General features: G+C 46.3%; 1 protein-coding gene and 1 pseudogene across 2 annotated transcripts in view; one reads left to right on the top strand and one right to left on the bottom strand.

Annotated features, from left to right (window-relative positions):
- Positions 1-7914: 7914 nt before the first annotated feature.
- LOC149441765 (nicotinamide/nicotinic acid mononucleotide adenylyltransferase 1-like) overlaps positions 7915-26239 on the bottom strand; it is a 51027-nt gene continuing 32702 nt past the window's right edge. Inside the window, exons 1-5 of one of the 2 annotated variants that reach the window (XM_089656911.1) lie at positions 19245-19372; positions 13028-13201; positions 10832-11015; positions 10529-10665; positions 7915-8334 (exon numbers count right to left, since the gene is read on the bottom strand). In XM_089656911.1, the coding sequence (XP_089513037.1) occupies positions 7937-8334; positions 10529-10665; positions 10832-11015; positions 13028-13145 (837 nt within the window). In that variant the 5' untranslated portion in view covers positions 13146-13201; positions 19245-19372 and the 3' untranslated portion in view covers positions 7915-7936. Of the gene's footprint in view, positions 8335-10528; positions 10666-10831; positions 11016-13027; positions 13202-19244; positions 19373-26239 lie in introns of those variants that run through there. The other variant, XM_089656910.1, reaches the window with a different exon arrangement.
- Positions 9477-9597, top strand: LOC149441766 (U2 spliceosomal RNA; annotated as a pseudogene).

Consider the following 26239-nt stretch of genomic DNA (forward strand, 5'->3'; position numbering starts at 1 on the left):
GTTTGTTGTTCAGGAGGAATACGACATTTGAAGCCCATGTCCAGGATCCGTCTGTGTGTAGTGGCTCTTGATGCACTGACTCCAGCCTCAGTCCACTCCTTGTGAAAGTCTCCAACACTTTTGAATGGCCTTTTCCTGACAATCCTCTCCAGGCTGTGGTCATCCCTACTGCTTGTGCACCTTTTTCTTCCACACTTTTCCCTTCCACATAACTTTCTATTAATGTGCTTTGATACAGCACTTTGGGAACATCCAACTTCTTTTGCAATTACCTTTTGAGGCTTTCCCTCCTTATGGAGGGTGTCAATGATGGTTTTCTGCACAGCTGTCAGGTCAGTAGTCTTTCCCATGATTGTGATTCCTACTGAACCAGACTGAGAGACCATTTAAAGGCTCAGGAACCCTTTGCAGGTGTTATGGCGTAATTAGCTGATTAGAGTGGAACACTTTGAACCTAGAATATTGCACCTTTTCACAATATTCTAATTTTTTGAGATTGTGGATTTGGGGTTTTCATGAGCTGTAAGCCATAATCATCACAATTATGACAAATCACGGCTTGAACTATCTTGTTTTGCATGTAATGAGTTTATCTCATATATTAGTTTCACCTTTTAAGTTGCATTACTGAAATAAATGAACTTTTGCACGATATTCTAATTTTTCGAGTTTCACCTGTATGTGGCTGATCGAAAAAAAAAACAAAAACGAGGCATCTATGGCCAGCCTAAATCTCCTGCAAGTGCATTCTTCTCCCCTGTCACTTGGGAATGCTTCCAGGTATGGAGGAGCATATTGTCTCCTTCTAAGATCTTCCAAGATTGGCTGATGAGCCAATTGCTAGGGCTTGATTATATGAGAAGCAAGAATATGTCATCAACGCCATGTAAGCTCAAATACAGAGCTTACACGGGGTTTGGCGCTTGGCAAAAGAAGTAGAAGTGGAGTGCAGGAAAGGTAATTATAAGAAAGGGAAGCCTTTCAAGAAAGCTTGTCACTGTATCATGAATTGGCATAGGCTCTTTAATTGGTTGGTTTGGACAAGGACAGACTGGGATGAAGCTTAGCTAGTCCCTTTCATTGGCTGGTTTTACAAAGATCCATGAATCATGGAATTTTGAGGATCATTGTTCTAGAGGCTGTTGTACGGTTTTCCAAAAATTGTTTTGCATTGAAAATTTCATTGTCTGTATTGGTAGGTCTGTTAGCCTGACTTCCATTGTAATGGTGCAACCGTCCATTCTTTTTTTTAGCTTCTCCTAGAGTGGGAGACAAGTGTTCATTACCATTTTGACTTTAAATGCACATATTTGATGTTTTTTTTTTTTGTAGTAGTTGTTATAGGGTGAATCATAACTGTAGATGTTGTGTTTTTTTTAATGAAATAAAGAATTGTGGGTTTTGAGTGGCGTGTGTTCATTCTTTAATTTCACTACATGTGACTTGTTGCCATGATCGAACAGCCCCATGACCAGGGGCGGACTGACCATTTGGAAACTTGGGCACTGCCCGAGGGCCCGGGGTCAGTAGGGGGCCCCATGAGATGCCCCTGGTACCTTTTTTCATAGGCTTTTTTGAGTTTGGGCAAGGACACAGGGGCCCCATGATCCCCTATTGCCCGGGGGCCCCATGAGTTGTCAGTCCGCCACTGCCCATGACATTCATGTCTACGTCCACTGGTGGCTGGCTGTCTGTGGTCTGCATCATTTGTAGGGTTTACAAAAGCAGAGAAGGGCATGGATCATATACACTCACTGGCCACTTCAATAGGTACATCTTGCTAATACCGGGTTGGACCTCCTTTTTCCTTAAGAACTGCCTGAATTCCTTGTGACATAGATTGAACAAGGTGTTAGAAACATTCCTCAGAGATTCATATTGACATGATGGCATCACACAGTGGCTGCAGATTTTTCTTCTGCACATCCATGAACCTTTGATACAAGGCAGGATGGATCCATGCTTTCATGTTTACGCCAAATTCTGACCCAACCATCTGAATTTTGCAGCTGAAATTGACTTATCAGGCCAGGCAATGTTTTTCCAATCTTCTATTGTCCAATTTTCATGAACCTGTGCAAATTGTAACCTCCGTTTCCTGTTATTAGCTGGCAAGAGTGGCACCCGGTGTGGTCTTCTGCTGCTGTAGCCCATCTGTTTCAAGGTTCGACATGCTGTGTATTCAGAGATGGTATTCTGCATTTCTTGGTTGTATCGAGTTATTTAAATTGCTGTTGGCTTTCTATCATCTTGAAGCAGTCTGCCCATTCTCCTCTGACAACAAGACATTTTCCTTCACACAACTGCCGCTCACTGGATATTTTCTCTTTTTCGGACCATTCTCTGTAAATCCTAGAGATGGTTGTGTGTGAAAATCCCAGTAGATCAGATGTTTTTGAAATACTCAGACCAGCCCGTCTGGCCCCAACAACCATGAAACGTTCAAAGTCACTTAAGCCCCCTTTCTTCTCCATTCTGATGCTCGGCTTGAACTTCAGCAAATTGTCTTCACCACATCTAGATGCCTAAATGCATTGAGTTGCTACCACGTGATTGGCTGATTTAGCAATTTGTGTTACCAAGCAATTGGACTGGTGTACCTAATAAAGTGTCCGGAGAGTGTAGTTTCCTATTAAAGGATATTTACACTATAGGACAAAAATGTATCTACATAATTGTACATCACAGGACACAGAGGACTTGATATTTATGGCTACTTAGGTTATAATACCACCTTCAGGTGAATGGACACTGTCCAAAAAAGGCAGGGATCCCCTTGTAACCCAGCTAAGCCTCAGTTTTTAGCTAGTGTCCTTAGGTGATGGATGTGCCTCCCTGTACCTCTCTGAAGACCTTCTGTATTGTTCGCTCCATAAGACGCACCTGACCATAAGACGCGCCTAGGTTTTAGAGGAGAAAAACTAGAAAAAAAATATTCTGAACCAATGGACTGCAGACACAGTACAGGAGATGACCAGAGACTGCGGACACAGTACAGGAGATGACCAGAGACTGCGGACACAGTACGGGAGATGACCAGAGACTGCGGACACGGTACGGGAGATGACCAGAGACTGCGGACACGGTACGAGAGATGACCAGAGACTGCGGACACGGTACGGGAGATGACCAGAGACTGCGGACACGGTACGGGAGATGACCAGAGACTGCGGACACGGTACGGGAGATGACCAGAGACTGCGGACACGGTACGGGAGATGACCAGAGACTGCGGACACGGTACTGGGGATGACCAGAGACTGCGGACACGGTACAGGGGATGACCAGAGACTGCGGACACGGTACGGGAGATGACCAGAGACTGCGGACACGGTACGGGAGATGACCAGAGACTGCGGACACGGTACGGGAGATGACCAGAGACTGCGAACACGGTACGGGAGATGACCAGAGACTGCGGACACGGTACGGGAGATGACCAGAGACTGCGGACACGGTACGGGAGATGACCAGAGACTGCGGACACGGTACGGGAGATGACCAGAGACTGCGGACACGGTACGGGAGATGACCAGAGACTGCGGACACGGTACGGGAGATGACCAGAGACTGCGGACACGGTACGGGAGATGACCAGAGACTGCGGACACGGTACGGGAGATGACCAGAGACTGCGGACACGGTACGGGAGATGACCAGAGACTGCGGACACGGTACGGGAGATGACCAGAGACTGCGGACACGGTACGGGAGATGACCAGAGACTGCGGACACGGTACGGGAGATGACCAGAGACTGCGGACACGGTACGGGAGATGACCAGAGACTGCGGACACGGTACGGGAGATGACCAGAGACTGCGGACACGGTACGGGAGATGACCAGAGACTGCGGACACGGTACGGGAGATGACCAGAGACTGCGGACACGGTACGGGAGATGACCAGAGACTGCGGACACGGTACGGGAGATGACCAGAGACTGCGGACACGGTACGGGAGATGACCAGAGACTGCGGACACGGTACGGGAGATGACCAGAGACTGCGGACACGGTACAGGGGATGACCAGAGACTGCGGACACGGTACAGGGGATGACCAGAGACTGCGGACACGGTACAGGGGATGACCAGAGACTGCGGACACGGTACAGGGGATGACCAGAGACTGCGGACACGGTACAGGGGATGACCAGAGACTGCGGACACGGTACAGGGGATGACCAGAGACTGTGAACATAGTACAGATGACCAGAGACTGCAGACAGTGCAGGGGATGACCAGAGACTGCGGACCTTTGGGGAGGGAGGGGGAGCGGGTACCTGAATTTGACAGGTACCAGCTCCCGCTTCTGCGGAGTTGTCATTCCTTCTTCTTCCTGAGCTGGCTTCTGTGACAGCCAGGTGCCCACTGCGCATGGGTGAGAAGCGCTGCGCTTTGTGAATGGCCCGGAGCCTTCTGGGACCTGTCATGTGTCCCAGAACACACCGGCGCAGTGCTTCTCGCGCATGCGCAGTGGGCACCCGTCTGTCACAGAAGCCAGCGCGGGAAGACTACAGCGCTGGAGCGAGGAACAGGTAAGGTCCTGCAGGAGAGAAGAGCTGAGCGGCCGGCTCGATATTCTGATATGGTGGTGGCAGAAATACCGGACCGGCCGCTTTATATTCGCTCCGTAAGACGCACTGACATCTTCCCCCCTTTTTTGGGGGGAAAAAAGTGCGTCTTATGGAGCGAAAAATACGGTATTTTGCGGGCTTTGATTTCCATATATCCCGGCCTGTTTCAACATCCCTGATGAGACAAAGGTATTCGTTTTGGGTTCTGGCAGCTGCCAAGAAATTCCAAGTTGTTCCAATGCACCCTCACTTGCCGGGAGTAATATATAATCAAAGTATAAATGGTGAGCGCAAGACAAAAAAAGGAAAAAATAAAGCAGCTAGCACAACGTGGCAAACCTTCTGTCTCCACCTAAACAAAACACTAATATCAATGTGCAGCGCTAATAAAAATGTGTGTTATAATCCATGATGACCTGTGTGATCGTAAAAGAAAAAGGAAACGTCATAAAAAAGAAATTGAGAATAGTGAATACTCCAATGAAGAAACAAAATAGATGATATAACAAATGAAAATAAATAAGTCCTCTAAATATCATAACAGTCCCATAAATGGTGATGTGATCAAATCAACAAAATGTGTAGTGACTCCTGTGATTTCCGCAATGCAAAAAATTCCAGTGTCTATACAGTATCTCCCAGAAGTGAGTCCCCCCCCTCACATTTTTGTCAATATTTGATTCTATCTTTTCATGTGACAACACTGAAGAAATTACACTTTGCTACAATGTGATGTAGTCAGTGTACAGCTTGTATAACATGTAAATTTTCTGTCCCATCAAAATAACTCAACACACGGCCATTAATGTCTAAACCGCTGGCAACAAAAGTGAGTCCACCCCTAAGGCTGGCCATCCATTATACAATTTTCTTGAGAATTTAACTTTAGATTTACCAAAAACCATGTAAATGTGAGGTCAAAACCTAAACAGCACTTTCAGGTAGATATTCTGCTCAAGCATTAGATCCCTGGGCTACCACCAACGACGGGAGGCAGTTCCCGTAGTCATTGGCCACTATCACAGTCTAGACATAGTTTCAAAGAAAGGGAGTAAGCTCCTGACCAAGTGAAACGCGTTGGTAGTCTATATATCGGATGGAGTCTATATGCTGGAAGACTAAATAAGCTGTTTTGAGGTATTTACATGTATAGTTGGTGAAGCGTCGACTTGTAAGATTGGACTGAAATCTCATTGTTTTTGCTGTTCTATATCAGAGGTCAAAATACGGCCTGCAGTCCACATGTGGCCCACTAGGATGTTTTTCCCACCTGCAGCTTGAGTCCTCAGCCTGACTGCATGGTTGGTCTCTGCTCAAGCCCCATACTCACCCCCTGACCATATGTAGCACAGATCCCGCAACCCCACAAAGCCCGCCCAACCTGTGTCCTCTCTGGTTGCTAGTGCTGCTGGCATCTTGGAAACCAATGAAGGACTTTGGTGCAAACCTGCTGCACCTACTGGCTCCCACCCCGCAGTTAGCATCCTTTGCCCCTGTTCTTTTGTATACAGTGTGCCTGTGTAACAAATTGGCGAGATCCAGGAGGTGCAGCACATCTGCTGCAGACACTGATGTAAGTGGGGAACAAATGTGGGGGAGACTGCTGGTCGATACAATGTGCCAGGGGAGTTGTGTTTCTCTGATGGGCACTGATTAGACACCAATTTCTAGGGAGACTGATGGGGATGCAGATGTACGGGGAGACTCTGATGGGGATGCAGATGTACGGGGAGACTCTGATTGGGATGCAGATGTACGGGGAGACTGATAGGGATGCAGATGTACGGGGAGACTCTGATGGGGATGCAGATGTATGGGGAGACTCTGATGGGGATGCAGATGTACGGGGAGACTGATGGAGATGCAGATGTACGGGGAGACTCTGATGGGGATGCAGATGTACAGGGAGACTGATAGGGATGCAGATGTACAGGGAGACCCTGATGGGGATGCAGATGTACGGGGAGACTCTGATGGGGATGCAGATGTACGGGGAGACTGATGGAGATGCAGATGTACGGGGAGACTCTGATGGGAATGCAGATGTACGGGGAGACTGATGGGGATGCAGATGTACGGGGAGACTGATGGGGATGCAGATGTACGGGGAGACTGATGGGGATGCAGATGTACGGGGAGACTCTGATGGGAATGCAGATGTACGGGGAGACTGATGGGGATGCATATGTACGGAGAGACTGATAGGGATGCAGATGTACGGGGAGACTGATAGGGATGCAGCTGTACGTGGAGACTCTGATGGGGATGCAGATGTACGGGGAGACTGATGGGGATGCAGATGTACGGGGAGACTGATAGGGATGCAGATGTACGGGGAGACTGATAGGGATGCAGATGTACGGGGAGACTGATAGGGATGCAGCTGTACGTGGAGACTGATGGGGATGCAGATGTACGGGGAAACTGATGGGGATGCAGATGTACGGGGAGACTCTGATGGGGATGCAGATCTACGGGGAGAATGATAGGGAGGCAGATGTACGAGGAGACTCTGATGGGGATGCAGATGTACAGGGAGACTCTGATGGGAATGCAGATGTACGGGGAGACTCTGATGGGGATGCAGATGTACGGGGAGACTCTGATCAGGATGCAGATGTACGGGGATACTGATGGGGATGCAGATGTACGGTGGAGACTGATGGGGATGCAGATGTACGGGGAGACTGATGGGGATGCAGATGTACGGGGAGACTCTGATGGGGATGCAGATGTACGGGGAGACTCTGATGGGGATGCAGATGTACGGGGAGACTGATGGGGATGCAGATGTACGGGGAGACTCTGATGGGGATGCAGATGTACGGGGAGACTGATGGGGATGCAGATGTACGGGGAGACTGATGGGGATGCAGATGTACGGGGAGACTCTGATGGGGATGCAGATGTACGGGGAGACTGATGGGGATGCAGATGTATGGGGAGACTCTGATGGGGATGCAGATGTACGGGGAGACTCTGATGGGGATGCAGATGTACGGGGAGACTGATGGGGATGCAGATGTACGGGGAGACTGATGGGGATGCAGAAGTAAATGGGGCTCCTTAATTTAAGGTGCAGGAGGAGTGTAGAGGTGCGCCATATAGCCCTGCTGCCGGCAGCTTGTTAATTTCTTTTTTATTCTATTCTGCTGCTGCAGATTCATTTATAAATAAATAATTTTTTGGACCCACAAATGAGTAAAACAACGTGGCCCTCAAAGTGAAAAGTTTGGAGACCCCTGTTCTAAATGAAAGGGCTGCAGATCTGTTGGTCAGGCGTCATGGTGATTTTCTAATTAAAATACTACGATTAGTGTAACTAGACAACCACAGAGTACAGAAATGATGAAGTGATCTTTATTGAAGGTTCTTGGTGTTCCTCACCAGGGGCTCTAGAATAAGGCCTGAGTTTTTCTTCTCACTCTCCTCGCTATACAAGTCATGTTTTTTGATATATTCCAGTACTGGGTCAGGCACAAGATACCGGACGCTCATCCCTCGGCGCAAGGCTTGCCGGACCTTGGTGGAAGAGATGTCATGGGTGATCCAATCTTCCACCAAATGGATATTGTGCCTGTACTTCCAGAGGATGTCCGACTCGTAGATGAACTTCTGCGCGTCGCTCCCCATCCTGGTGATACAGACCAATCCAAAAGAGGATACAATCTCTTCTATGTGTTCAGGCTTCCACAGATTGGGGGTCCTAAAGGATAACAACATGTCCGCTCCACACAATAGCTTCACCCGAGGGACAGCTGGAAAACACAACACAACCAAAAGTCACAATATGCTCAGTGATTAGGAATTAGTGGTGCCAACAAGACACTGCTAATTCACCTATTTTGTATAGCGGACCGTTATTAGATGCATCTGGAGGAGGGGGCTGCGGAATTAATGTTTTCCATAAATAACCGTTTGTACTGTGCTGGCAGATCTCCATTACCAGTTGTAAACTAGTTGGTCAGGGCTGTCTGTTCTCAAGGCTTGAGTACTACACTGTATCTGTCAGAGCCTGGCATCGAACCTGAGCCTTCTGCAGTGAGAGACAATGTTTCTTCTCACTGAGCCACCTGGAATGCTGGACAGCTCCCTTGACAATTCTTTGGATGATCCTGCCTTGGCCCTGTTTTCTCTTGAACCTTGAACTCCTTGCTCCTCCCATGAACTTCCTATATAAGCCATGGCTCTGCACTTCCCCTTTGCCAGATTATTGTGCCTTCCCAGCCAATTATCCTGCTGACTGTTCCTGCTGTCGTCTTCATCTACGTTGCTGACCTTTGGCTTGCTACTGACTACGATTCTGCCTCATTCTATCTCCTACCATTGGTGGCCGACCCTTGGCTTGTGACTGACGCCGCTTCTGTATGATCCCTGAACTGTTTGATCCGCTTTTGGTTTCCAGCTTGCTCATTCCCTGGTGGGGTGATCCTGAGATCTGCGACCTGGCATTCCCACGCAGCCAAATCCATGTCCACCATTAGGAGCTCTGGGGAAGATCGGTGGATGCTTAAACCCCGCACCTCAGGTGAGTCTGTGTCATTCCCAGGGTGGCCGCTGGTGTACCAATCCTGCTGGTTTCAGGTAAGCCTTACAACTGCTGTAGCAACTGGTCTCTGAACCTGACCCAGACCGTGACAGTATCTGTCTCTTAGTCTGTCCTCCACTTTGTCCATTATCTGCACTTTGCCATCTATTCTAAACAGTAGAAGCCACCTGTAGTGCCCTAGTTATAATCCTACTTCAAAGATACAACTATTGAAAAGGTAAGAAATAAAAAATATATTTTTTTACACTCCCCCTCAGGGTTAGTGTTGGCAGGGATGTGGTTGAACAAGGTACCACCAAGTGTAGAAGGATTGATGGGTGGAAACGGGGTGCTCTTCTCTATGAGCAGGTGATCACTTCTCGGCCTTTTGGCTAAGATCAAGTGTAGTATCTGTCCTTATCCGTGTCCATTAGGGGTGCTTCGCCCTCATTCTTGCCTTTTGGTGAGGATGGTTGGCTGTATAGTACCCCTGCTGGTATGATGGGGGCTCTGAAGGCTAGTACCGGCTGGAACAAAAACCAGGGCGCTCACAGGCAGTTGAGGCCCGGGAGTAATTCCCCCAGGAAAACTGGAGGGGCCCAGTTCCCCCTGATTTGGATGGGTCAAGCTTGTCTGGCCAGGGGCCGGGGAGGCAGAGAGTCCACGGAGCAGTGCCCCCTGGGAGTGGTTGCCCCTGGGGAGCTCTTAGTAACACATGGGGATGGGATCCCACGTGTGAAAAGTGCACATGGTCACTGTTCCAAACACTGTGCCATTTTAGGGCTAGTCCAGGGCAATTTTTTTGCTAAAGGCCTCAGGGCCTAGCCAGGGCACTATTGCATGGCCACGTATTTATTTATTTATTTTCCCTCCACTGTTTTGTCATCTGTCACTTATGTGTGTGTTTTGGTGTCACTTGGATGGAGGGTGTGGGTCCTTGGGCCTTGCCTGAAGCCTAGGGGGAGGATGTGTGGCCCTTAGGTTCCTTCTACCCCTGTTCCTGGGAGGTTCTCTTTAGGAGAGCTTCCTGACCTAGCACTTGGTGGTTGGCTTTGGCTAGCCACAAAGAAAAGGGTTCACCAGATCTTTTGGCTTGGTGGACCATGTTGGAAACCCTTTGTCCCTGTCAGGAGCCTTGCGCCCCGGGAGATAAGGGTAGAGGTCCTACCCCTTCAGGGGGTGCACAAAAGCAGACTGCTAAGTGCACTTTTTTGCATTGGTAATTTGCATTTGCAGGTTGTTTGCTCACTTGCAGGTTTTTTGCTCACTTGCAGGTTTTTCCTTTTTTCGCACCTCCACGGACTTGGATGAAGATAAAGTAGAGCTCTTCCTACCCACGTCTTATAATATGCTAGACTAGGCCACACCCATAAATTTGTTTAATTTTAGGAGCATCACAAGGTCATTTGGCCATCATTTCTTACCTCTGCTGGCTGAACAGGTATGGTTAGGGACGTCCTGGCAGTTGCTGTCCCTTTTATGCTTGTTAGTCTCCCTGTACACAGATTTATTATCTAGGTTCCCTTCGTAATTCATATTCCCAAGATGCTGCTGATGGTGTCTGAAAAAAGGTATTTAAAAAGTTATTTAAAAAGAAAACTCTTCCTTTACTTTATTTACAGTCAGCTCCACCCCAGCAGGCTCTGCCAACTACTGACTTTCGGGGTATGCTCTGATTTCTAGTTCCCCGAAACCCCGGAAGTCATTGGTTTGCCTGTATAGGCTACCTTAAAACTGCTACAGTTTCAGTCCAGTCCTTTTTCAAACACTCCCACGGGTCCACCGTTATCCAGTCTGACGTCTGAGTCGCCAGTTGGGCCATTGACAGCCGATGTGGCCCCTCGACTAGGCCTTTCTTTTTGTATCCATCACTCACAGGCGATATAATACCTTTTACTACCCTATAGTTTCCTGTTTGGGAAAATCAACAAATACATAGACGACAATTAGGCACTGACATACTGCTGAATGTATCAATCACAAACTGGCCATAGGGATTTTCTTTGAAATAAACTGCTGATAGTCTGTGCTCATTAAAATGTATGTAGAGGTAAACGTTTTGGACAAAGTAGAAAAGATTTAAGTGTTACTTAACCCTGGACCCTGCATTCACTATATCCACTCTCCCCAGACCCTGCATTTACTATATCCGCTCTCCCCGGACCCCGCATTCACTATATCCACTCTCCCCAGACCCTGCATTTACTATATCCGCTCTCCCCGGACCCCGCATTCACTATATCCGGTCTCCCCGCACCCCGCATTCACTATATCCACTCTCCCCGGACCCTGCATTCACTATATCCACTCTCCCCGGACCCCGCATTCACTATATCCACTCTCCCCGGACCCTGCATTCACTATATCCACTCTCCCCGGACCCTGCATTCACTATATCCACTCTCCCCGGACCCTGCATTCACTATATCCGCTCTCCCCGGACCCTGCATTTACTATATCCGCTCTCCCCGGACCCTGCATTCACTATATCTGCTCTCCCCGGACCCCGCATTCACTATATCTGCTCTCCCCGGACCCTGCATTCACTATATCTGCTCTCCCCGGACCCTGCATTCACTATACCTGCTCTCCCCGGACCCTGCATTCACTATATCTGCTCTCCCCGGACCCTGCATTCACTATATCTGCTCTCCCCGGACCCTGCATTCACTATATCTGCTCTCCCCGGACCCTGCATTCACTATATCCGCTCTCCCCGGACCCCGCATTCACTGTATCCGCTCTCCCCGGACCCCGCATTCACTGTATCCGCTCTCCCCGGACCCCGCATTCACTGTATCCGCTCTCCCCGGACCCCGCATTCACTGTATCCGCTCTCCCCGGACCCCGCATTCACTGTATCTGCTCTCCCCGGACCCCGCATTCACTGTATCCGCTCTCCCCGGACCACGCATTCACTATATCCGCTCTCCCCGGACCCCGCATTCACTGTATCCGCTCTCCCCGGACCCCGCATTCACTATATAAGCTCTCCCCGGACTCTGCATTCACTATATCCGCTCTCCCTGGACTCTGCATTCACTATATCCGCTCTCCCACAGTACACAGAACATGGAAATGCAATTATTTGTGTAAATTTAAACTTTTCTCAAACCTAAACAACACCTTCAATTGTATCCAATCAGGCAGGCCCTTGCACTACATAGTTGAAGGTAAATCTAAAGGAAATTGGACAGAAACTTGTATAGTGTATGGCCAGCCTATGTCTAGGTTCACACTATTGCAACTCTGGAACGCGCACGCAATTGAGTGCATCCCCGTCAGGCTGAAGAAACGCGCTGCTCTTTATCAGATGCATGGGGTTACCTGTAATTCTTAATGGCATCCCATGTATCACCAGAATGGTAGTGCAGCACCATGAGCTTCCATGCGCTTTCAGGCAGCCCAATATTTTTTTTTTTTTTTTTAAAAAAGGGTTCCGTGTTTCATCCGACAGGGCAGCCCATTGAAATGAAAGGACTGCTGTACCCACAGAACACGGGTCACAGATCCAAACGGAGCCTTAAGCCCTATTCAGGGGCGGACTGACAACTCATGGGGCCCCGGGCAATAAGGGATCATGGGGCCCCTGTGTCCTTGCCCAAACTCAAAAAAGCCTATGAAAAAGGTACCAGGGGCATCCCATGGGGCCCCCTACTGACCCCGGGCCCTCGGGCAGTGCCCGAGTTTCCAAATGGTCAGTCCGGCCCTGGTCCTATTCTCCTGTAGTCGGCCTGCACTTTGTATTGTTATACTTCAGCTTTCTTTGGGTTTTTACTACGCTCGTTGTATTGTCTGCTTGTCCTGATGAAGGAGAGTCCCTCAGATATTGTAACAAGAAACACCTTGTATCATAAATAAATTGTTTACAACTTTCTTGCCACATGGGAGTCCTGGGTGGTAATGGGAAGGTTTTGGGGTACCTGTAAAGTGAAGATAGTCCCGTGCCTCTTCGAGAATCCTCAGGTGCATGATAGTGATTGGGTTATATGACCCAGTAGCCAATAGGACCACCTCTGTTTGGTCATCTGAGTTCTCCATGTTATAGGATGGCTCCTGGGGATTCCAGCGGATTGTGTCCGGGTCACTTAAACAACCTAAAAGCAAAAATGTAACAAAATTACTACATGCGCAATCATGCCTACACCCAGTGGTGTATTGCCATAGGCAACACAAAATTGCCCCCCCCCCACAGAGACCCTGACACCAACCAACACCCCCCTCCCCCAGGAAGAGAGCCTGACATTGACCAACGACACCCCAGCCCCACACCCTACCTGAGAGTGCCTTCCGCTCAGGGGTGCATTTACCACAAGGCACTTGCCTAGGGCGGCATTTTTCAGGGGGGCAGCACCTCCCCCCAGAAGAAGAGATGGAAGAAGGGACACAGGCAGGGGCGGACTGACCATTTGGAAACTCAGGCACTGCCTGAGGGCCCGGGGTCAGTAGGGGGCCCCATGAGATACCCCTGGTACCTTTTTCATAGGCTTTTTGATTTTGGGCAAGGACACAGGGGCCCCATGTTCCCCTACTGCCTGGGGGCCCCATGAATTGTCAGTCCGCCCCTGGACACAGGTGACATGGGAACCTGGTGGGATCCGAGAGAGGCTGCAGGTGTATGTAGAGCCTGATTCCCAGGGATGGCCAGAGCTGTGAAGATGAGTGTCTTTCTTTCAATATATGGGGGGGAGGCAGGGGTGTTGATGGTTAATGTCAGGCTCTCTCTGCAGGAGGGCAAAGGGGGGGGGGTGTTGGTCATGTCCGTGAGGGCAGACGATTTTTGTGTTGCCTAGGGCAACAGAAAACGTAAATACACCAGTGTATCCACTACCTCCCCCCCTGCTCCTGTCCCGATCATGTGATCACTGATTGGCCAATCAGTGATCACATGCAGAGTAGTAAGCAAGAGTCACTTCTGACATCATTGCTTACTACGTGTGAAATCTGTGAATGATCAGAGATCACATGATACAGGGCTATTCATAACAGCCTTGTACCATGTGACAAGCTGTGACCAATCACAGCTCTCACAGTATTTCTGAATGGCTGCAGGAATGCAGTCAGAGAGAAGGAGAAATGTTTGCTTTTACAGCCTTTATGGGTTTAAATGCAATAAAAAAAAAAATCTTCTCACCCCCCCCCCCCCCCCCCCACTGTACTGCTAGGGTGACAGTATATTAAAAAAATATAAATAATAATATAAAAAAAAAAATAAAGATAAATGAAAAATCATAATTTTTGGTTATGAACTAATTTGGGTTATATATATATATATTTTTTTTTTTAAAAAAGATAACTGAATAAATTTTGCCCAACATTTATAAAGAAAGATTATTTATTTGCAAAATTTTATAGGAAAAACATTTTTTCAAAACTTTTGAACTTTTTCATTTGTATATAGAAAAAAAACTCCAGTGGTGAATAAATACCACCAAAATAAAGTTTTATCTGTCTCAAAAAAAAATGCTAAAAAATTCTTATGGGTAGTATTGCATGACCGCGTAATTGTCATTCAAAGTGTGATAGCGCTGAAAGCTGAAAATTGGCCTGGGGGCAGGAAGGGAGTAAAAGTGTCCGGACTGGAAGTGGTTAAAATCGCATGAAAGGTTTTATTGTTTTTATTTTTTATATTGATGTAACATGTATGGAAGATGGAAGGATTCTCCCGTTTTCAAAGCACTTTATTATTTTTTCTGGCACCGGGTCTCTGAGACTTTCAACGAGGATAATTGGACTTTTTTGCATGAATAATATTGTCATTCTATATATGTTTTTATTTTTAATAGATTGTTGGTTTTTGTAAATTAGTAGTGCATTTATTTTCTATATTTATCATTAATTAAAAGAGATTGCTGTAAACTTTCTTATTTGTTTTTAATGTCCATGTAGCATATACAGGGGCGGACTGACAACTCATGGGACCCCCGGGCAATAGGGGATCATGGGGCCCCTGTGTCCTTGCCCAAACTCAAAAAGGCCTATGAAAAAGGTACCAGGGGCATCTCATGGGGCCCCTTACTGAACCCGGGCCCTCGGGCAGTGCCCAAGTTTCCAAATGGTCAGTCCGCCCCTGGGCATTCCACATTCCCCCAAAAAGCTTTGCAGAGACTATACAACCATGCAGATCAGTCGTGCTGTAAAGATGTCCCTACTATGGATATACTAGTGACCAGGGGCATCCCTAGGGTTGGTGTCACCTGGTGCGGTAGCACTTGGTGACACCCCCTCTGATGATCCCCGCAGGATGGATCGGATCTGCGGATTGAGCATAATGGATCGGATCCATTATGTTCCCCAATACGCAGATCCAATCCTTTTTGCGGGGATCGTCGGCATGCAAACTATATGGGGTGACACCGGACCCGCTCCACGAAAAGGTAAGTTGTAAAGCAAGCCGACGATCCCCGCAGGATGGATCAGATCTGTGGATTGGGGAGCATAATGGATCAGAGTCCGATCCATTCTGCTCAGTCCGCAGATCCGATCCATCCTGCGGGGATCGTCGGCTTGCTTTACAACTTACCTTTTCATGGAGCGGGTCCAGTGTCACCCCATGCGGTAGGTGTCACCCGGTGCAGCGCGCACCCCCTGCACCTGCCTAGGAATGCCACTACTAGAGACAACTGGATCTGAAGCCAACAGATTGTTTTTGAGTGGTGGGAGATAACTGGAGCACCCGAAGGTTTGAATTTTTTTTATATTTTCACCTGGTGGTCTGGACACCTCCTGTTTTAGTGAGATACCACTCTGGATGAATGAGCAGAGGAGCACAGCAGACAGTAGCAGTGTCAGTCTGCTGGGAGGGTCGCGTTAAATGTATTAGCAGATTTAACTATACTAACTTTCCGAAGCTGACACTGTAGCTCATACTTTACAATCAGTCACAGCAAACAGTGTTTTGTTTTTTTTTTGCTCTTTGGGATAAAAGTTTTACATGAATAAATAAAAGTCATTGTAATCACCCTGCCAGTGTTAACCACTTCCAGACACTTTGACCCCCTTCCAGCCCAGGCCAATTTTCAGCTTTCAGCGCTATCACACTTTGAATGACAATTGCGCTGTCATGCAACACTGTACCCATATGAATTTTTAGCATTTTTTTGAGATAGATAAAGCTTTATTTTGGTGGTATTTATTCACCGCTGGGATTTTTTTTTTTTTTGCTATGCAAATGAAAGTCCAAACATTTTGAAAGTCTTTTTCTTATAAAATTTTGCAAATAAATAGTATTTCGTCATAAATCGTGGCCAAAATTTATTCAGTTATCTTTTTAGTAAAAAAATATATAACCAAAATTATAATTTTTAAACATTTTCTTTTACCTTTTTTTTTTTTTTTTAATTTTTTTATACTATTTGTGTTTTGTTTTTTTTTACATACTGTCATCCTAGCAGTACAGTGGGGGTGAAGAAGGTTTTTTTTTTTTTTTTTACACTGATTGCATTTGCACCCATAAAGGCTGTAAAGGCAAAAATTTCTCCACTCTGGCTGCATTCTTGCTGCCATTGAGAACTACTGTGTGAGCTGTGATTGGTCACAGCTTGTCACATGGTACAAGGCTGTTCTGAATAGCCTTGTACCATGTGACCTCTGTGACAGGGGCGGACTGACCTTCGGAGCACTCAGGCACTGCCCGGGGTCAGTAGGGGGCCCCATGAAAGGCTTTTTTTGGGTGTGCTTTGATTTGAGCAAGGACACGGGGGCCCCATGATCCCCTATTGCCCGGGGGCCCCATGAATTGTCAGTCCGCCCCTGTTCTGTGATCATTCACAGATTTCACACATAGTAAGCAATTATGTCACAAATTACATCTTGCTTACTACTCTGCATATGATCACTGATTGGGCAATCAGTGATCACATGATCGGGACCTCGCACAGAGGTCCCGTCTGATAATCGGTTCTCAACTGTGTCCGGAGGACACAGCAGGCACCGGATTGCGGTGCTGCGCGCTCCCAGGGAGCACGCACAAGCAGGGGGCAGGGAGGACATTTATAAACGGCCATCCGACCCTGCACTGCCACCATCCGGCCGTTTACATACAATGGCCGGACGGGATGTAGTTAAATGGCTTGTCTCGTCCATGTAAACTGAAATTCTCCTGGAGAGCCTGAGTTTTAAAAAAAAAACAGACTTGCTGGCCGGATCACCAGATGAAAATAGAAGAAAGCCTAAAAAAAGAAAAACGAATGCGACCACCACATCTACGAATTGGTAAGCTGCAATTTAATAAATGTTTGCTTTAATGCTCTGGAAATCTCCATTACGGCTGTTGTTGCTCTTCAATGAATCCAGTTATTCCACTTTAATCATCTTAGTGTGCTTTCGCCTTGGTTTCCATAGGCTGCTTGAGGGAACAAAGGTTACTCGTGTTGCTGTGCTGTTTATTACCTTGATATGCTATATCGGGTTGTCCCTGTTATTGCTGTTTTACAAGAACTTTCATTTCAGGACCTTTTCTTGCTCTTTTAAATCACATTTATTCCCCTACTGTTGTGTTGGAGAGTTGTTGGGTCCAGAAATGGGAACTGTGACGTCATCATGCCTTGGCGCCATTTCCTTCCACTCTACGCTATGCTTCTGTGAGTACCTTTCGGGTGTTACGTATATTCTGCTTCAATCATTTTTATTACAAGGTTTTTCAAGAAAAGAACAAAACATAACATGTGCATTGGTATTCAGATTGCACAGCCCCAGGGGCGGACTGACAACTCATGGGGCCCCCGGGCAATAGGGGATCATGGGGCCCCTGTGTCCTTGCCCATACTCAAAATAGCCTATGAAAAAGGTACCAGGGGCATTTCATGGGGCCCCCTACTGACCCCGGGCCCTCGGGTAGTGCCCGGGTTTCCAAATGGTCAGTCCGCCCCTGCACTGCCCATATAGGTACTGTGGTACATACAAAAAAAAGGGGGAAATTGTGGAGATATCTAAATAACTGTAGCAAGAAGTGAATCTCTGGAAACACAATAAGGACTATACTGAATTACATAAAAGGTCAACAACGTCAAGTAGTCACCAGGGGCAGACTGACAGCTCATGGGGCCCCCGGGCAATAGGGAATCATGGGGCCCCTGTGTCCTTGCCCACACTCAACCACACCCAAAAAAGCCTATGAAAGGTACCAGGGGCAACTCATGGGGCCCCTTACTGACCCCGAGCCCTCAGGCAGTGCCCGAGTTTCCGAATGGTCAGTCCGCCCCTGGTAGTCACATTGAGCTGACAGTTAGAAAAGCAGACCCAGGTGGTCAGGCCAGCTCCCTCTGGTCCCGATGATGCCAGGGGCTCACCCGGGTCCCCACGGGTCGGACCAAGCTATTGTGATCGAATGAAACCTCCGCCCACTGAAACCCACATATATTCTTATGACGTGGACAAAGAGCAACTGTGATGGATTGTTGGATATACGGGCAGCACAGTGGCTAAGTGGTTAGCACTTCTGCCTGGCAGCAGGGGCGTATTTACCGCAAGGCAGTTGCCCAGGGCGGCATTTTTACCCGAATAAATTTATGCCGCCGATAACGATCAGCTTCCAGCTCTCTGCTGCACACAACAGAAAGGGGTGAGACTTCTACACAATACTTCAAATGTGAAAGTAATAAAATCTCACGGTATGCTCTCTCCAACGCAGAAATGGAAGAATACACTCCTAGATTGTAAGCTCCCAGGATCAGGGCCCTCCTATCCCTCCTATATTGAACTGTATTGTTGCTTTATTGTCTCCCGTTATATTGTACAGCGCTGAGCAAACTGTTGGTGTTATATAAATCCTGTATAATAATAATATATAAATCCTGTCTAATAATAATAATAATAATATATAAATCCTGTATAATAATAATATATAAATCCTGTATAATAATAATAATAATAATATATAAATCCTGTATAATAATAATATATAAATCCTGTATAATAATAATATATAAATCCTGTATAATAATAATAATAATAATATATAAATCCTGTCTAATAATAATATATAAATCCTGTATGATGATAATAATAATATAATATAAATCCTGTCTAATAATAATAATAATATATAAATCCTGTATTATAATAATCATAATATATAAATCCTGTATAATAATAATAATACATAATTACAGAGAAAAACCTAACAAATGGTGGTCTTACCGGGGGAGCAAGACTTACGTTGACCACGTCGTGGCTCTGACAGTACCTTCTTCTCCTCCTCCTATCTACACAAGATCTGTTTACTTGTCCCTTTCTCCTTCAGGTTCTCTTTTATCTGTTTCACCAGGGCTGGCCTCCAGGGAACTCCCCACCCATTTACGGGAAAAACCTAAAGAGCAACTTCAATTTTGTTGAGGAAAAAAAAAAAAAACATTCCCCTCTTAGTGATTTATATGCAGTACATTGACCCCCAAAGTTTTCTAAAAATCCCTGCAACTTACTAAAATAAACACTGCAGACATTTCTGAGTTTAAAAAAACCAATGCGGTATTTATCTCAAAAGTAGTCGATTCACTAAAAAAAAAAAAACATGCGTTCAATATTTTTGTCATTTGATAGTTATCACTTAAATTTGGAGATATTTTGGCATTGGTTTTTTTTTTGCTTTTTTTTAATTAAAGAAGAACTTACATAGAAGCAATGGGGGTGATTTACTAAAAAGGGAGAGTGCAAAATCTGGAGCAGCTTTACAGCTTCCAGTGTTTTTTTTTTTTTGTATTTATCACTTATTTTAGCGTTATTTTGGCACTGGTTTTTCGCTATTTTTTTTTAACCACATGCCGCCCAGCCCATGTATAAATATGGCGGCAAGGCGGCAAGGCGGCACGGCTGGGCAAAACCACGTTTTAAAACGTGTGTTTTGTAAAAAGGTAGGGGGTGCATGCAAGGCGCGCCACCGCCCCTAACTGTCCCGCCGATCACAGCCGCGGATGTCAGTCGCCGGGTCACAGCCGGTCGTTACAGTCTATGTCCCGGCGATTGGCGGCAATCACTGACAGAGAGCACAGCTGCAGTAGCTGTGCTTTCTGTCAGTTCCCTGACAGCTCCAGGACACGCTGATCGGGACAGAAGAGTTTCTCTCCCAATCGGCGTGTCCCCCCCTGCAGAACACACCCCCGCCCCCTAGTAAAACACTCCCCTCACACAGTTAACCCTTTCCCTGAATAATAAACTTAACCCCTTTCTCCCCAGTGCCATTAGTACAGTGTCAGTGTTTTTTTTTTTTGCACTGATCACTGTATTGGTGTCACTGGGGATGTCAGTGACCCCCAAGTCAGTAACCCCAATGTCAGAATGTCCGTCGCAGTCCCGCCATAAGTTGCTGATCGCCGCCATAACTAACTGATCACCGCCATTATTAGTATAAAAAAAAAACTAAAAATCCCAGTATCTTTCCCGCCATTTGTAAACGCTATAACTTTCACATAAACGAATTAATTTACACGTATTGGGTTTTTTGTAGCAAAGACATGTCGCAGAATACATTTTGGCAGAAATTTATGACTAAATTTGATTTTTAAATTTTTTTTTACTGGACATGTTTTATAGCAAAAAGTCCAAAATATTGTTTTTTTTTCCTCAAAATTGTCAGCCTTTTTTTTTATGGCACAAAAAATAAAAACCACACAGGCGATCAAATACCACCGAAAGAAAGCTCAATTTGTGGGAAAAAAAAGGATGTAAATTTCATTTATGTACCGTATTGCATGACCGCGCAATTGTCCATTAAACTAGCGCAGCGCTGTATAGCAAAGAAATGGCGTAAATTGCAGTATCTGTACCACAGTTTGTAGACTCTATAACGTTCACACAAAGCAATCAATATACACTTATTGGGATTTTTTTTACCAAAAACATGTAGCAGAATACATTTTGGCCTAAATTTATTACCAACTTTGAGTTTACTATAATATTTTTTATAGCTGAAAGTAAAAAATATCGTTTTTCTTCAAAATGTTTGGCCTTTTTTTGTTTATAGCGTGAAAAATAAAAAGCGCACAGGCGATCAAATACCACCGAAAGAAAGCTCTATTTGTGTGGGAAAAAAGGACATAAATTTTGTTTGGGTGCAGCGTTGCATGACCGCGTAATTATCAGTTGAATTAGTGCAGCGCTGAGTAGCAAAAAGATGTAAAGAACTTAGGTGTCCTTTTATGACACAGAGAATAGCTGCGATTCAACAGATCTCAGCTATTCTCTGGTCATTCACAGTTTATAACACTCAGGAGATCATGTCAGCCCTTCTTTGGAGATCTGTGTTCTCCCTCCAGATTCTCCAGCCCAGAGCTGGAGAATCAGAGGGACCGAAAACTAAGCAGAGATAGTTTACCTCTGCTTAGTAAACTGATATTTTACTATAATCTCGAGAGATTATAGTAAAATCAGCCGTTTTTCAGAGTTTGTAGACCGTTTTCCAGCGTTTGGAGATCGTTCTCCCTTCGTTCGGAGAACTGCTTCATAAACTGCATTCACAGGAGAACTGTGTTCTCCGAGAATGAAGGAGAACTGAGCAGCGATCTATTACCACTGGTTCACAAACGGACACCTAACATAGAAAAACAGAGGATTGATTTACTAAAAAACGGAGAGTACAAAATCTGGTGCAGCAGGAGATAGGGACACGCTTACATGTATGGTGGGACTGCTCTTTGCTACAAGCCTTCTGGAGAAAGGTTCAAACTGTAATCACACAAGTGACCACGTACGCTCTAGACCAGGGGCGGACTGACCATTTGGAAACTCGGGCACTGCCTGAGGGCCCGAGGTCAGTAGGAGGCCCCATGAGATGCCCCTGGTACCTTTTTCATAGGCTTTTTTGAGTTTGGGCAAGGACACAGGGGCCCCATGAGTTGTCAATCCACTCCTACCCCAGACCCTGCATTCACTATAGCCGCTCTCCCCGGACCCTGCATTCACTATAGCCGCTCTCCCCGGACCCCGCATTCACTATAGCCGCTCTCCCCGGACCCCGCATTCACTATAGCCGCTCTCCCCGGACTCCGCATTCACTATATCCGCTCTCCCCGGACCCCGCATTCACTATATCCGCTCTCCCCGGACCCCGCATTCACTATATCCGCTCTCCCCGGACCCCGCATTCACTATATCCGCTCTCCCCGGACCCCGCATTCACTATATCCGCTCTCCCCGGACCCCGCATTCACTATATCCGCTCTCCCCGGACCCCGCATTCACTATATCCGCTCTCCCCGGACCCCGCATTCACTATATCCGCTCTCCCCGGACCCCGCATTCACTATATCCGCTCTCCCCGGACCCCGCATTCACTATATCCGCTCTCCCCGGACCCCGCATTCACTATATCTGGTCTCCCTGGACCAGGGGCGGACTGACCAATTGGAAACTCGGGCACTGCCCGAGGGCCCGGGGTCAGTAGGGGGCCCCATGAGATGCCCCTGGTACCTTTTTTCATAGGCTTTTTTGAGTTTGGGCAAGGACACGGGGCCCCATAATCCCCTATTGCCCGGGGGGCCCCATGAGTTGTCAGTCCACTCCTGCCCCGGACCGTGCATTCACTATATCTGCTGTCCCTAGACCCTGCCTTCACTATATCCGCTCTCCCTGGACCCTACATTCACTAGGACACAGGGGCCCCATGATCCCCTATTGCCCGGGGGCCCCATGAGTTGTCAGTCCGCTCCTGCTCTAGACCTCTCTCCTACACAATTCTTGCTCCACCACTCCACACTCCCTTTTAAGACGTACCGTAAATCGTTGGCCCTGTATATGGTGAACGCAGCAGAACAGCGTATCCCAGATCATTGGCGCTCCACGCCTGTCCCTGCTAATCAGAATGGTTTACCAGGATCAACAAAATTGAGGAAATGGAGGAAAACATGGGGATGTCGGAGTCACTTCAAAGCCACCTCTACCTACCACACAACACGCGTGACCAATCCGGACCCCCAGACTGAACGGGAATACCTAACGATATCTCAGAGAATGTGAATGTGGGATCCCAAAATATCAAATCAAAGAGTGTGACAATATTAACAATATGAATCTATAAGTGCTTACTGATAATACCAAAAATCAAATAAATCACTCAAAAGATATAGAAACACAAAAAACTATATCTATAAGTATGTGCATGAATACACATACATATAATTAAATCACACGTGCTGTGAAGTGAAAAAATAACCATAATAATTGGTACACGCAAACTTATATCTCAAAGTCCAAAAAATAAATAAATATTGTAGGTGAACAAAACAGTAAACGGCGCTTCCAAATTATACTGTTAGTGACCACAAGTGAAAAAAACCGGTGCAGGTTTCTGGGTGTATATAGATCTACGAATCCAACCACCTTCTGGATTAGCCTCTCACCTCATCCCTTCGACCCTTGCGGGTCAAAGAGCAGTAGTGGATCCCTCTCACAGATCCTCCAGGCACCAAAGCACTCCAAGACCGCTCTCAGGGTATAATATTCCCACTCAGGCTCTTCTCCAGGAAAAGTTGAAATATCAATCTCTCAGAATGAGACAAAGGAATCCTCCCATAGTGTAGTATATTTATTATACCATAGGAACATGTAACAAATATTGAATAGGAACTCACGTAGCAGCCAGTCCACACTAAAGCCTCATGCTTTCAGATGAGGATATGTCTGTTGGGTGTACAGCTGAATGCACAGGTGTACCAAGATGGCCGCCACGCCGGAAATACGTCACCGCGCTACGCCGACGCGTTACGTCACAATGTCATGTGACTTCATCAGGGCCCTGATGAAGTCACATGACATTGTGACGTAACGCGTCGGCGTAGCGCGGTGACGTATTTCCGGCGTGGCGGCCATCTTGGTACACCTGTGCATTCAGCTGTACACCCAACAGACATATCCTCATCTGAAAGCATGAGGCTTTAGTGTGGACTGGCTGCTACGTGAGTTCCTATTCAATATTTGTTACATGTTCCTATGGTATAATAAATATACTACACTATGGGAGGATTCCTTTGTCTCATTCTGAGAGATTGATATTTCAACTTTTCCTGGAGAAGAGCCTGAGTGGGAATATTATACCCTGAGAGCGGTCTTGGAGTGCTTTGGTGCCTGGAGGATCTGTGAGAGGGATCCACTACTGCTCTTTGACCCGCAAGGGTCGAAGGGATGAGGTGAGAGGCTAATCCAGAAGGTGGTTGGATTCGTAGATCTATATACACCCAGAAACCTGCACCGGTTTTTTTCACTTGTGGTCACTAACAGTATAATTTGGAAGCGCCGTTTACTGTTTTGTTCACCTACAATATTTATTTATTTTTTGGACTTTGAGATATAAGTTTGCGTGTACCAATTATTATGGTTATTTTTTCACTTCACAGCACGTGTGATTTAATTATATGTATGTGTATTCATGCACATACTTATAGATATAGTTTTTTGTGTTTCTATATCTTTTGAGTGATTTATTTGATTTTTGGTATTATCAGTAAGCACTTATAGATTCATATTGTTAATATTGTCACACTCTTTGATTTGATATTTTGGGATCCCACATTCACATTTGATTTGAATGTAGCGCAGCATTCCTTATGTTTTACATTCACTTGATCACTGGTATATGATTTAATGCTAGCAGCTCCTTTTGGGATTTATACATTTATTTATTTATTTGGTTTATTATTTTAATACACATTTGGAGCGCAGGAGGGTCACACCACTATATCTCAGAGAATGCCCACCGCATTATGGAGGGTTAGATGTACAATTAGATGGGTTGAAAACTTGCTGCATGTCGGGCGGCGGAGCTCTTCACCCATATCCTGCCCTATGGATGTCCATATGAATAATGTCTGCTAAACTGAATGATGACTTTACCTGGATGGATGCACAGATGGATGGATGCACAGATGGATGGATGGATAATTGGATGGATGGATGGATGGATAAATGGAGGGATGGATAAATGGAGGGATGGAGAGAAGGATGGATAAATGGATGGATGGATGGATAAATGGATGATTAGATGGATGAATGCATAGATGAATGGATGGATGGAAAGATGGAGGGATGGATAAATGGATGGATGGATAGTTGGATGGATGGATAAATGGATGGTTGGAGGGATGGATGGATAAATGGATGGATGGATGGATGGATGAATAAATGGATGGATGGATGGATGGATAAATGGATGGAAAGATGGATCGCTGGATAAATGGATGGATGGAAGGACGAATGGATGGATGGAGGGATGGATGGATGGAGAGATGAATAGATGGATGGATGGAGGGGTGGATAGATGGATGGAGGGATGGATGGATGGAGGCACGGATGGATAGATGGATGGATGGATGGAGAGATGGAAAAATGGATGGATGGATGGATAATTGGATGGATGGATGCATAGATGGATGGATGGATAATTGGATAGATGGATGCATAGATGGATGGATGGATAATTGGATGCATGGATGGAGGGATGGATAAATGGAGGGATGGATAAATGGAGGGATGGATAAATGGATGGATGGATAAATGGATGGATGGAGAGAAGGATGGAGAGAAGGATGGATAAATGGATGGATAAATGGATGGATAAATGGATGGATAAATGGATGGATGATTAGATGGATGAATGCATAGATGAATGGATGGATGGAAAGATGGAGGGATGGATAAATGGATGGATGGATGGATAAATGGATGGAAAGATGGATCGCTGGATAAATGGATGGATGGAAGGACGGATGGATGGAGAGATGAATAGATGGATGGATGGAGGGGTGGATAGATGGAGGAGTGGATAGATGGAGGGGTGGATGGATGGAGGCACGGATGGATAGATGGATGGATGGATGGAGAGATGGAAAAATGGATGGATGGATGGAGAAATAGATGGATGGATGGAGAGATGGATGGATGGATGGAGAGAGGGATGGATGGAGAGATGGATAAATGGAGGGAGGGATGGATGGATGGAGAGATGGATGGATGGATAAATGGATGGAGGGATGGATAGATGGATTGATGGATGGATCGATGGATGGATGGATGCACGGATAGATTGATGGAGGGATGGATGGCTGCACGGATGGATGGATGGATGGATGGATAAATGGATGGATGGATAAATGGATGGATGGATAAATGGATGGATAGATAAATGGATGGATAGATAAATGGGTGGA

This window comes from Staurois parvus, unplaced genomic scaffold (genome assembly GCF_062004578.1).
Source record: "Staurois parvus isolate SC_StPar_1 unplaced genomic scaffold, SC_StPar_1.0 ptg000949l, whole genome shotgun sequence".
Taxonomy (NCBI): Eukaryota; Metazoa; Chordata; class Amphibia; order Anura; family Ranidae; genus Staurois; species Staurois parvus.